The following is a 14042-nucleotide window of genomic DNA, read 5'->3' as shown; positions in this document are numbered from 1 at the left end:
CTCATGTGTCTGTCTTTTGTTTGGCTGGAAGCCACAGGTGTGGGTTCAATTCCAGACCTGAAGGGCAGCTAGGAGCCATAGTCTCAGTGGTTCCATCAGGCTCTATCAGACCAGCAAAGCTCGTCTTGTTAGGGGTATTCTTAGGAATGTTAACTTTCTCAGTTCTCCCCAGTATTTGATGTTTTTGACCATACTACTTTCTTCAAAAAACTCTTAGGCAAGTAGAGCCTTCAGCTTTTGCTTACCATTTCCTCTCCTCTGTGATACTTCCTTTTCTTTCTCTTATTTAATTAGGATCTAAAAGTACCTGATTTTGGTTTTCAACTTTCAGTGTCTCCAAACACATCAGAGCATAATCTGTGGTCAATCTGTTCACCATCAGGCACTGCTAGTAAAGAGTGGTATCATGTACTAAGCAACCTGTCCACCATGGGGCACAGTCCTCTCTTTTTGGTTATTACTCCTTTCTCTTCTCTGTTGCTGCAACCATGTTTTCAGTTGGAAAACCCACACCCAGCATACTTCCTTTGGGGCTGGTGTTGCCTTCTGGTTTTGTCCAAGGTCTCCTTTCCTGCTCTGTGAAAGCTGCTTATATTTGAGCTGAGATTCAGGGGAAGCCCAGACCGACGTTCCTCTGTAGCAAGAGGAGGAGGTCCTGGCACTTCTCAGAAGGACCTCCAAGAGATCTGTCTTACTGGTTTCAGAGTCCCTATTGTCCCTGTGATGATTTGGGGAGTACTTAGATGGCCTGTCTCCTAGCTGCACTGCAGAGAACCTTCAGTAGGGATTCATATCAGTTCAGCAGCTGACAGTTACTGAGTGGGGCAGGGACTGTAATTCTCTGAATAGACCCATAGGGAGGCCTGCCTTGTTGTTATCATAGCCACACACACACAACATGTATGTTGGCTGTGGGTATAGCCTTCACTCAGAAATGCCTGTTTCCTATCACACAGCAGCCTCAGTCAGCTGTCCTCAGCACTGATGGGAAGGGGCAGCAGACAAACCTAAATGGATCCCCTCAGGGAGGTGTGCCTTGTTGGTTTCAGAGTTAGGAGATATGCAGGGAGATGTGCAGGGAGACAGGTTGAGTGGTGACTATGGGATCAGATTCCACTGCAGAGAACCTTCTGTAGCAATGTGCAGCCACCTGGTAGGGGAAGGAGGTGTCATTCTCCAATCAGATCTCCACTGAGTTCTGCCTTGTTGATATCAGAGTCCCACCTCTGTAGTATGTTGGCTGTGGATGTGCTTCCACTGAAGATGCCTGCTTCCTAGTACACAGCAGCCTCAGTCAGCAGTCCTCAGCACCAACCAGAAGGGGTGGCAGACAGATTCAAACTGACCCCTAGGGAGATCTGTCCTTTTGTTTACAGAGGCCTGAGCTAAGTGGTGCATAGGGAGGTAGGTAGAGTGCTGACTATGGGAGAAGACTTCCCTGCAAGGCATTTCTGGAGCATTTTGTGCCCATTCCAAAGAAAAGTCATCCAACAAAATGTGGAAATTATTGAACAATATCATTAATATCACATGCAAGTAAAATTTTGCTAATTCAAAAACACTTGCAGCAATAAATCAACAGAGAACTGCCAGCAATTCAAGCCAGATTCAGAACAGGATGTAGAACAAGGGATATCATTGCTGATGTCTTATGGATCTTGGCTGAAAGCAGAGAATCCCAGAAATATGTTTATCTATGTTTTATTGACTATGCAAAGGCAATTGGCTGTGTGGATCATAACAAATTATTGTTAACATTGCAAAAAATGGGTATTCTAGAACACTTAATTGTGCTTATGCAGAACCTGTACACAGACTAAGAGGCAGTCATTCAAACAGAACGAGGGGATACGTGTGGTTTAAAATCAAGAAAGGTGTGCATTTATGTTGTATCCCTTCACTATACTTATTCACCCTGTATGATGAGTAAATAATACAAGAAACTGGACTGTATGAAGAAGAATGTGGCACTAGAATTGGAGGAAGATTCATTAATGACCTGAAATATGCAGATGACCCAATCTTGCTTGCTGAATCTGAAGACAACTTGAAGCACTTACTGGTAAAGATCAATGACTACAGCCTTCAGTATGGATTACACCTCAACATAAAGAACACAAAAATTCTTACAACTAGACCAATAAGCGATATCACAATAAATGGAGAAAAGATTGAAGTTGTCAAGGATTTCATTTTACTTGAATCCACAATCAACAACCATGGAAGCAGCAGTCAAGGAATCAGACATTGTATTGCACTGGCCAAATGTGCCACAAAAGACCTCTCCTTAAGGTGTTAAGGAGCAAAGATGTCACTTTGAAGACAGGTGCACCTGACTCAAGCTCTGGTGTTTTCAGTTACCTCATATACATGTGAAAGCTGAACAATGAATAAGGAAGGCTAAGAAGAATTGATGCATTTGAATTATGGTGTTGGCAAATAATATTGAATATATCCTGGACCGCCAGAAGAATGAGCAAATCTGTCTTTGGAGAAGTACAGCTAGAATGCTCCTTAGAAGTGAGGATGGTAAGAGTTTGTCTCTTATATTTTGGTCATGTTTACAAGAGGGACCAGTCCCTGCAGAAGGTTATCATGTTTGTTAAAGTAGAGGGTCAGCAAGAAAGGGGAAGATCCTCAATAAGATGGATTGACAAAGTGGCTGCAACAATGGACTTAAGCATATAGAAATTGTGAAGATCATGCAGGACCAGGCTATTGTGTTCTGTTGTATATACGGTTGCTGAGAGTTGCAATCGACTTGACAAATGGATTTGGTTTGGATATCAGTTACCAAGAGCTCACAGAATGGCTGGCACCATGATTAAACGTTCAGCTGTGAATCAGATACACCCAGGGATGTCTCAGAAGAAAGGCCTGCTGATCTGCTTCTGAAAGATCACAGCTATGGAAAATCCTATCAAGCACAATTCTACTGCATCCAAATAGACTTGACGACAACTGGTTATCTATCTCCGTCTATCTATCTCTCATCTATGTCTATCATTAGTAATTGGCTAGGGGCTGACTAGAAGAGAGGAAATGGTTGTTAACTCCCAGAAAGATGGCTTTCATCAACCAAGGTCAGATTTCTAGAGAAAGGAGCATGTGTGAGCTTTTAGCAGCTTACTTAGAGCAGCTAGAGGATGGATGAGTCAGATAAAAGGAATCTAGGTAGACCACCAACAGCCATACTCTCGAGTACCCAAGAAGCACCTAACTCAGAAATAGCAAGTTACCTGCCCAGGGTCCCTCAGGTAATAATCAGCAGATCCAGGACCAGGCCCAAACATCCAGACTCCATATGTTTGGGAGTCTGTCCAAATCCAGCCTTACCTATCATCAACCAGATGTGGTCACTTTTAAACAAAGAAGTAAAAACTTAAGGGTCAGAGAAACTGTAGAAAAGCTTCCCGTGATGGCTACATTGCACAGCTGGGCAGGGGTAAGATAGAGGCTTTGCCCAAGGTCTGCACTCCAGCAATGTCATTGAGGGAATCTTCCGGTCATGGCAGAAAAGGCTGAACTGGGATGGTGAGAACAAATGCTGTCACAGCCAGTTCTGGTTCCACTGTCATAAGCACTCTGATTCTGACCTGCACAGAACACAGGGTAGCAAGACACGTTGGAGACATACACAAGTGTCTTTTTTGAGTAAGTACTTTTTTGAGTAACTCCATGACCAGATCCCTTTTTCCTGTTTTTAATTAACCCTCCCAACCATGCAGGAAAATAGGGGCTATTTAGAGCCATTTTACAGATGAGGGAACTGAAGTGCAGAGAAGTAATTCATCTGTGGCCACAGAGACAAGAATAGATAGAACAAAAAATTTTGTGCAGATCAATCTAACTCCAAACTTGTATTCTTTCCACAAATAAAAGGAAAATCACATGTCTGGCTAAAATTGACAGAGTACTGACGTTAAAGTACATCTGAGGATATCAGTCACTGTGATGTGTTCACTAATGCTGAATGGGGTAAGTACTATCATCCCCATGTTATAGATGATACGAGACTCAGAGAGGTTAAACAACTTGCTCAAAGTCGTTCAACTAGTAAGTGGTGGAAAGAGTGATTATCAACACCAGAACCTCATTATATTTTACCTGTATTTGGTTTGTAAATGCTACTTAGATACTTGTACTTTAACTAGATGTTGGGGAAAGTGCATACTGTTGAGCAGATTCTGCTCAATCAGAAGATTTGCCAGTGGTCAAGTCACTGTTAAAAAACCAAAACCACTTCACACTATCAAATGGTGCAACCACTATAGAAAACAGTATGGCTCTTCCTTAAAAAGCTGGAAATAAAAATACCATAAGATTCAGCAATCCCACTACTACGTATATATCCTAGAGAAATAAGAGACATGACATAATCAGATATATGCACACCCATGTTCATCACAGCACTATTCATAGTAGCAAATAAATGAAACAACCTAAATGCTCATCAGTGAAGGAACGGATTAACAAACCATGGTACATACACACAATGGAATACTACACAACATTAAAGAACAAGGATGAATCTGCGTAATATCTCATAACATGGATAAACTTAGAGGACATTTTGTTGAGTGAAATTAGTCAGTCACCAAAGGACAAATATTGTATAAGGCCACTCATAAAAGTCAAGAAGAGTTTCACACACACACACAAAAGACATATTCTTTGATGGTTACAGGGGTGGGTTGGGAAGGGAAGGTAAACCACTCTAAATGAGAGGGTAGACACATAAACTTGGGTGAAGGGAAAGGCAAAAAAAAAAAAAAAAAACCCACTTAGGTAGTGCTGAGGAACAGGACCTGAACTGGGTCAGCCACTTTCACCCACTATCACCTCTTTCGTGCCGTGCCTGTGGACAGCAGGGGCAACCCCTGGAGAATGGTGCCTAAGCAAGGCCTTCCTGCCTCAGTGGTCTAGGCTGATGGAAGAGAGGCCGATGTTTGACTTTGATACTGGGACTCAAGAGATGGTATCTTATTTCCCCAGTGCTGCAGTAACAGAAATGCCACAAGAGGTGTCTTTAAAGAACAAATTTATTTTCTCACAGTGCAGAAGATTAAGTCTGAATTTGGGGCACAGGCTTTAGGAGAAGCTCTCTCTGTTGGTTCTGGTTAAGATCCTTGCTTTCAGCTTCACCTCACTCCTTGGAGTTCCTGGGCTTTGGCTATTAGATTCATCTGCCTCTATCAGATAGTGTCTGTCTTCCTCTATTTTGTGCTTGCTCATCTCTGTGTCTATCCTTCTCCTTATGATTCAGAAGTTATTAGGTTTAGGACACAGCCTACACTAATAGAGCCACAGTAGCATAACAAAGGGAGCTCTGGTAGTGTAGTGTCCAAGACATTTGACTCTAACCTAAAGGCTGGCAGTTCAAACCCACCAGCCACTCCTCGGAAGGAAGACTGGACAATCTACTTCCGTAAAGATACCACCTCAGAAACCCATGGAGGGGTGACTATGAGTTGGATTCCACTCGATGTCAGTGAGTTTTTTTGTTTGTTTGTTTGTTTAGCATAACAAAGACCTTATTTCCAGACAGGATTGTATCTTCAGGAATAGAGGTTAGGATTCCATCACCCAGGAAAAACAAGGCAGTTCTTTTGAGTTCCGGCTCTCACAGGTTTCACAGTAGTGTACTGTTGTTGTTAGGTGCCATTGAGTCCATTTTCAACATATATCGACTCCATGTGACAGAGCAGATCTGTGCTATAGGGTTTTCTGGGCTGAAATCTTTATGGGAGCAGATTGCCACACCTTTCTGCCGTCGAGTTTCCGGGTGAGTTTCAACCACCAATCTTTCAGTTAGCAGCCTGAGTGCTTAACTGTTGCACCACCAGGACTCCTTAACATATATTTTGGAGTACAAAATTTAATCTTTAACAGATGGCCAAGCTCTGACCCCAAGGAGCAGCAAATTCAGCCCAAGAGGAAAGGCACATGCCTTGGTTGAACCTCAACCCAAGTTAAGAGTGTTGGGGTGCTAGAGGCCAGAGGAAGGAGATATTCTTTCTCATTCCTGAATAGCAGATTCCAGAAGAGCCAGGACTTTTAATTTCTCAAAGCTGAGGCCCTTCACTGGGGTTGAGGTGGGTGAGACCTGAATCGTCCATTTCCTGCCCCTGCAGGTGACAGATCAGACAGGAAACCCTCAAAGAAGCGGGCTCCCAAGGCCGTGAGTACATCAGGCAACCATGGAGCCCAGCGCAACTGGAAAGAGCAGGCCAGGGGCAGCTCAAGGGGCAGCCCAAGGCCTGGGTCTCCCAGGAGGAAACAGACAGGGCAAAGGAGACGCCAAGAGGAGTTGAGAGAAAAGAACCAGAGCCCAGCAGAGAGGACCTGCGAGGGGAGGAGGAAGAGAGATGGCAAGGCTTCCTTCAAGGAGCAGAGAGTACCCCCACAGAAGGAAAAGGAGCTCCCAGAGAAGGAGGAGATATGGAAGCGCCTAAAGAAACACAGGTGTGTGACTGAGTCAGGGGTGTTTCCACTCTGCTTACTCCCTCTCCTTCAGGGCCCTTATCCCTCCCTTGCTGTCCACTCTATTGTGAATAAGAGGCCCCTGCTTCTGTCTGGCTTCAATTTTTCCTCTGCCTTTGTCACTGTCCAGTGCTTTAAGGCAGAACCAGAATGAGAACAAGAAGCCATTACAGTTGGAGTGGCCACTGGGTAATCTGGACTCCAGTGTTTAAGGTTATGTGGTGCAGATGGAAGTTCTGAATGGGGATGTGACATGGCAGTGGAAGTGAGTGGAGGACAAGGACCCAAGTCTCCATGAATTTCAGCTGGTGACTCACCACAGCTCTTGAAGAAGAGGACTGGGAGACAGGAACACAATTGAATTTGGGACTTCTCAGAGGGCTTAAGCATACCATCTTTCTGAGCTAAATCTTCCTTTTCTATGAAATGTGGTATTGACCTAGAAGATCTTCAAAGGTGCTGCCAGCTCTGACATTCTAGAAATTTTTGCTTTGCAAGAGAGGCCTATGTTTGACTTTGATACTGGGGTTCAATAGATGGTGTCTCAGTTGTTGATTTATCTCCTTTGTTCCATTGCCACTAGCACACTTGATTTAGTGGATAGAACCAGCTTAGGGAATCTGAAATTTGGAATCAGCAAGCTACCAATCTTGATGTGACATTTCCCTTTGCCTCCATTTTCCACTCATTGGGAATAATGTATGTCCTACTAACTTCTTAAAATGTTGCAAGAATCCCCTGTAATAGTGAATGGGGAAGCTTTTGAAACAGTTGGAAATAATCAGGATTATGGTGAAGAGTCAGTACTCCTTCCCACTGGATTCTAACAAACCAGATCATCTGTGCCCATGCCTATAGTCAGGTGTGCCCCTTATCGGAGAGGTAGTCAGGTGTACCATCATACCTCTCCATCTTTACAGAGAGATAACCTATACCTTCAAAAGGAGCCACTGACTTCTTTTGTCTCTCTGCCACTCATCCCTGGCTCAAGTTAGGTGTTTTTTTTTTGTTGTTGTTGCTTTTACTGCCTGCTTGTTCTTGGACATGAGCTAAAAGGGTAAATGATGAGTAGTGTACTTAACAACTTGAAGAGAACTTGAGTGCTTTCTTGATGGACCTGGGGTATCCTGAACTTCAGAAAGAGGCTTCACCATCCTAAATGGATCACAGGTGTCTGGATGGCAGATGGAAAGTAAGGGGTACAGAAAAGGACCCATTCATGCCATTTTCAGAAAGTATGTACTGAGTGCCAAGGCAGGGCATAGGGAGGGTGGAAAAAAGACTCAGCCCTTGTTCCCCAGGTGCTGACAGTCTAGGGTAGATAAGACATGAGCATCAGTAATCGTAAGACAAGGTAGAGAGCAATGCCTGCACAAGACAGGAATTGATGGAGCACCATATTAGTGGGATGTAGAGGCATCAGAGTTCCTTCATGGAGTGAATGTTCCCCAGACTGAGGAGACATCCTTGCAAGGACTAAAATGCAGGTGTCATGGAATGTGCATGAGTATGGAAAAAAAAAAAATCACTGTGTTCTAGGTTTTCCAAAGTTCAAAGGTTGGAACTACCTCCCCCCTAACGTCAATCCTAAGGTCTCTCTTTGGCTTCTCAGGAGTTTATCTGAAGCTAAAACTCTGAGGCTGCTTCTGCTGCAAACTGGCGTCTAAAATCTGAAGTAACCCATGTCCACATCCTGATCCCCCATTTATGAAACTTTTACAGATGTTTTATGAAATTTCTCAAAGGCTTCCCAGGCATTGCGCTTCTCTGTTCCCCCTTTCACTCACCCCATTGGCCTCCTTCTAGCTGAGCTAAGAGACTGGTGGTGGTAGCTGCCTTTGAGTGGGCTCTCGATTCATGGTGACCCCAAGCACAACAGAAGAAAACTCCACCTCGTCCTGTAGCACGATCAGTTGCAGGTCAGACCGTTGTGATCTACAGGATTTTCATTGGCTGATTTCTGGAAGTAGATCTTTAGACTTTCCTTCTTAACCCATCCTTGTCTGGAAGCTTCATTGACGCCTGAACAATGAAGCCCATTCACCATAGCAACACACAAGTCTCCACTGACAGGGAGTGGTGGCTGCTCCTAAGGTGCATTGGCTGGTAACCAAACTCAGGTCCCCAGCATGGAAGGCAAGAGTTCTGTCACTATCCCACCAATGTCCCTAAGCCGAGAGACTGCAGTCACTGTTTTTATCAGTGAAGGACTTAGAACAGCTTGGAGGCTATGACACACACACAGTCACTTGGATTTTGTGGCAGTTGATCACACAGTGTCTGTGAAATATGAGGGTCATCACACAGGGGGCTTCTAGCTGGCAGTTTTCTAGAGTTTCACTGTCTAGTACAATAGCCATTACCCACATGTGGCTGTGGAGCACTTGAAATGTGGCTAGTATGACCAAGGAACTGAACTTTTTATTTCATTAAATTTTAATTTGATGTTAAAACTACCGAGTTGGCACAAGGGTTAGTATATTTACTTAACATGGACAGATGTCATTTTTGAGACTGATTTGATGACTTTGAAGCAAAAGCGTTTCTTCTAAAAAAAAAAAAAAAAAGAATAAGACAAACTAGTTTTGCCAATGCAGAAGCAAATACCAAAGGAAAATGATATTTTTATATTTTATCCAGTTACTGGAAAATGTTTAAGTATGTTTCAAACAATTTGGGCATGTGAATCTACATTTTTAACTAGAGACTACAGTAAAACCCACTAAAGCCAGAAACTATGTAGAAACCTGCAGAGAAGAAAAACTCAAATATTTTCTTCTAATAAAGAGCCTTAGAAAAATGGTAAGACTATATATACCCTGTCAGGGAGCTCTGGTAGCATAGTGCTTAAGGCACTTGACTACTAACCAGAGGCTGGCAGTTCAAACCCATCAGCCACTCTTCAGAAGGAAGGTTGGGCAATCTACTTCTGCAGTGATACTGCCTCAGAAACCCAAAGAGGGGTTGCTATGAGTCGGGTCCGACTCGACGGCACATAACAACAACAACATACCCTGTCAAGGGTGGAAAACACGTAGGGCCTGGAAAACCAAGGCAGTCCCACTGAGTCCCAGCCCTTACAAGTTTCATAAATTTTATGAAATCTAAGTAGAGATCAAGTATGTCTGATGAAAACTTAACATCTGAATTAAGATGCACTATGACTGCAAAACAGAAACTAGATCTTAAATACAATACAAAAAAAGTACAAGACATCTCATTAATAATTTTATATTGAGTATATGTTGAAATTTGTAATATTTTTTATATATTGGACTAACTCAAATGTATTACTAAAATTAATTTTATCTATTTTTATTATTTTAGTGGGCTACTGGAAAATTTAAAATCATAATAAGTAGTTTGCATTATATTTCTATTGGACAGCACTGTGTAGGAGCTCTGATAGTGTAGTGCCTAAGGCATTTTGTTGTTAACTAGAAGGCTGGTGGTTTAAACCCATCAGCCACTCCTTGGAAGGAAGACTGGGCAGTCTACTTCTGTAGTGATACCGCCTCAGAAACCGAAGGAGGGGTTGCTATGAATCGGAAGTGACTTGATGGCAGGGAATTTGTTTTTTGTTTCTTTTTTTTTTTGGTTGGTGCTAGAGTGTGGTGTCTGGGATGTTGGAGAGGCAGCACTCCGTGTTGCTCAGGCTACAGACCAGAGTTTTAGCTTCTCCTGGAGACAGTGGGAATCACTGATGGTCTCTGAGCAAGGGCAGGTCACAGGCAGAGCTGTAAGCATTGGTGAGCACAGCCTCTCTGTCTTGCCTTCATGCTCCCTCGATCCTCAGAATATTTGAGGGCCAAAACAACCAATTGCCTTGGAGTCAACTCCAACTCATAGCAACACCATGCATGTCAAAGTAGAACTGTGATCCACAGGGCTTTCAACCAGTGATTTTTTTTTTAATAGATTGCCAGGCCTTTATTCTGATTCACCTCTCAGTAACCTCAAACTTTCGGCTTTTGGTTAGCTTCAGAGTGTGGTAACATTTTGCTCCACCCAGGGACTCCTGCCTCCTTCTCAATTTTCTTCTTCACCTTCCCTGGCCCTACTTCCAGGTCATCCTCCTTGGCCTCCAGTGCCTCTGGTGCGGAGTCTCTGTCTGAGGAGGAACTGGCCTGGATCCTGGAACAAGTGGAAGAAAAGAAGAAGCTCATTGCCACCATGAGAAATAAGCCGTGGCCTATGGCAAAGAAGCTGACAGAGCTCAGGTGAGCAGATTGGTCAACCAGGGCCTCTCCCCCCGACCAGGGCCCAGGATGTCCAAAGGCTCAGCTCCTTCTGAGGGTAATGGGAGTCCCTTCCTCCTCCTTCTCCTCCTTAGCGCCTAGGGGCTTGACATGTGAAGGAGATTCATAGCCACCCCCCACCCCCCCACCCCCGCTCCACTGTTGGTCCCTGCTCTATCCTTAGCGTAAGCACAGCACTCAGGCAGACACTGTTGGATCCAAGGAACAGGTGATTGTGACTGTTCATGAGGCCCTGCTGTCTACCATCACAGAGCAGGGCTTTTGGGGAGAGACAGAAGACTGCCTAATAGCACCCAAACCCTCCCATCGTCTGCCAGTCCTTTTCATTCCTTGCCCACCTCATCTGGTGGCTCTATGTCTCCCTCACAACCCAACACAGTCATCCCTTCCTGGAAGCAGGTTTCTATGACCCTCACCTCAACAAGTTCAGATCTCTCCATGTTCTTTAAGCACCCAGACCCTCTTTGTGTGTAGCTCACTCACACTTGTAATGATTTCCACAATGATGAGAGCAGGAAGAGTGTCTGTCTTAGCTAATCTAAGACTCCCAATGACCAACCCAGGGCCCAACTTGTAATGATGTTGTTGTTGTTATGTGCCATCAAGTCCAACCTGACTCATAGCGACCCCTCCTTGAGTTTCCCAGGTGGTATCACTATGGGTACTTGACTGCTAACCAGAAGGCTGGCGGTTCAAACCCACCAGCCACTCCTCGGAAGGAAGATAGGGCAACCTACTTCCAAAGTGATACTGCCTCAGAAACCCAAGCAAGGGTCGCTATGAGTCAGGTCCTACTCGACGGCACATAACAACAACAACAACATCACTATGGAAGTAGATTGCCCAACCTTCCTTCTGAGGAGTGGTTTGTGGGTTTGAACCACCAGCTTTCTGGTCAGCAGCCAGGTGCCTTAGTTATTTTAATTTATTTACATTTAAAGAGTTGCTTGTGGCTAGTGGCTGCAGTTTGTACTGCACAGCTCCATGCTGTGGGCTCTCCTCCCTCCCAGACTCCTCCTTCTGAGTCCTTTCTCCTGCTTCCTCAGGGCCAGGTTCTCTCAACAGCCAGCTGTCACTCTAACAGAAACTCATCCTCACTCTGATGTCACCTGAACACATCTTTTATTAACAGTGGAAAAAGAGCAGCCCGGAAGCTTGTGGAATGAGATCTCCAGCTGGCTGGAAGTCTCAGGGCCAAGGAATCACCGGTGGCTGTTGGGCCACCCAGAGGAGAAGTCTGACATCAGCTCCCTGCCTCAGAGGGGAGACTTCCTGCTCCTATCCGGTGGGACACATGTCCCTCTCACTGGAGAGGTCTTCTCTCTGGAAACAGTGGGTGTCATCTCTCCAGGCTGCCTTCCTTCCTCTTCCTATTCTCCTCCCCTCCCCCCAAGACTCCTTATCTTGGCTCTCGTCTAAGGTTCTTGGGTGTCTGGGTCTCCACTCAAGCCAGTGCCTCAGCCTGAAAGATCTTTGCTTTCTGCCAGCCCACCTGGCTAATTCCTATTGCTGGTTGTCGTGGAGTTGGCTCCAACTCATGGCGACCCCACGTAAAACAGAACAAAACATTGCCTGGTTCTTTGCTGTTTTCACCATTCTTGGAATCAGAGGCGTATCTATGGCAAAATAGCGCCTACAACAAGCACTGAAATTGCGCTCCCACAGGGGCATATCGGGAGCTCCGGTAGCACAGTGCCTAAAGCACTTGATTGCTAACCAGAAGACTGGCGGTTCAAACCCACCAGCCATTCCTCAGAAAGAAGGTTGGGCAATCTACTTTCGTAATGTTACGGCCTCAGAAATCCAAGAAAGGGTCGCTATGAGTTGGGTCCGACTGGACGGCACATAACAACAACAACAACAACAGGGGCATAACGAGGTAAGGGTGACGAGCGCCCAGGGACAATCCCTAAATTGCGACCTCCTCCCATTTCAAGATGAATAGACGGTCAGTGGTGACGTCTGAGCAGAAACCTGTTTCCTCCTTTTGGCCGACTGCCTCAATCAGGCACCTTTCATATTTGTGGTGCTCCGTGTGTCATTCTGTGCCTCGTCTGCTATCCACTTGGACTTGCACCTGGAGCCAAATGCTCCCCTCAGTCTTCCCCCACCCCACACCTCTGTGTCTGCTGTGCTTGAGGAAGGATGTTGGGCCTTACTGGGTTAATAGAAACTGTTCAGTGGCGCCCCCTTCAGGTGGTGCTTGGGGAAAATGCCATGTCTGCCATACTTTAGGTATGCTTCTGGTTGGAATTCCCTCTTCCGGAAGCCCTCGCTGCCCCCTCCACATTCAGACTGAGTTACTGCCTGCCCTCTGATCCCCAAGCCTCTGACCTCTCATTTGACTGGAAGTTCTTATTTGCAGAACTGTGTCTTACTCATCCTTTAATACTATTTCTTTTTTATGCATAATCAACATTTGCTAAGTGATCCCTATGTGCCAGGCACTGTTTCTGAGTGCTGTACATGAAATAATTCATGTAATCCTTACAAGGGAGCTCTGGTAGCATAGTGCCTAAGGCACTTGACTGCTAACCAGAAAGCTGGCGGTTCAAACCCACGAGCCACTCCTCGGAAGGAAGCTGGGGCACTCTACTTCCATAGTGATACTGCCTCGGAAACCCAAGGAGGGGTCTCTATGAGTCGGGTCCGACTCGACGGCAAGCAACAACAACAATCCTTACAAATGCCCTATGATGCTGATGCTAACATCATTGCCCATTTTACTGATGAGGAAACAGGCATGGAGTCCACCCAAAGTCACACCGTGAGATAAAGAGCCAGGCCAGGGTTTGAACTCAGAAAATCTGGCTCTAGAACCTGCATTCTTAATTTGTAATTACCTCTCTAGAATTGCCACAATGTACCTCATTGTGTCCTGTATGATTTTTTTTTTTCTTCTGGAAGTAAAGTCATTAATCACAGAATGTATCCTCTTTGTTAGAAGCAGCAGTGTGGGGGTCCCAGCCTCTAGCCAAACCAGGCAGCTGGCTGACCTGGGCATACATGTTGTAGACATTCTAAGAAGGCTAGCACAATGGCAATGGATTGGGGCAAACCGATTTCATACCTCTGCCATTTTTGATAGCCTTGGCTTGCTTCTTGATCCCTCTCAGACTGCATTCTATCTCTTAACTTCTCTGAGCCTCCCCTTCTTCGTTTCTATGATCCACTTTTGAAGAATATTCTGGCAGTACAGACAAGAAATATGAACCCTTTTGCATATACAGTACTGAGTTGTCAGTGAAAGCAAACATGGGTATAGGGACGGATAGATGGGTGAACAAGCTAAACAATTAG

General features: G+C 44.9%; 1 protein-coding gene across 1 annotated transcript in view; it reads left to right on the top strand.

Annotated features, from left to right (window-relative positions):
• TMC2 (transmembrane channel like 2) overlaps window positions 1–14042 on the top strand; it is a 175258-nt gene that overhangs the window by 13199 nt on the left and 148017 nt on the right. The window contains exons 2-3 of the mRNA XM_007934687.2: window positions 6135–6465; window positions 10551–10703. Coding sequence (XP_007932878.2) covers window positions 6135–6465; window positions 10551–10703 — 484 coding nt within the window. The remainder of the gene's footprint in view (window positions 1–6134; window positions 6466–10550; window positions 10704–14042) is intronic.

Source organism: Orycteropus afer, unplaced genomic scaffold (genome assembly GCF_000298275.1).
Source record: "Orycteropus afer afer isolate SDZICR_OR568_19922 unplaced genomic scaffold, OryAfe1.0 scaffold00020, whole genome shotgun sequence".
In the NCBI taxonomy this organism is placed as follows: Eukaryota; Metazoa; Chordata; class Mammalia; order Tubulidentata; family Orycteropodidae; genus Orycteropus; species Orycteropus afer.
The sequence above is the reverse complement of the archived record's forward strand: the minus strand, read 5'-3'. Positions and strand labels throughout refer to the sequence as shown.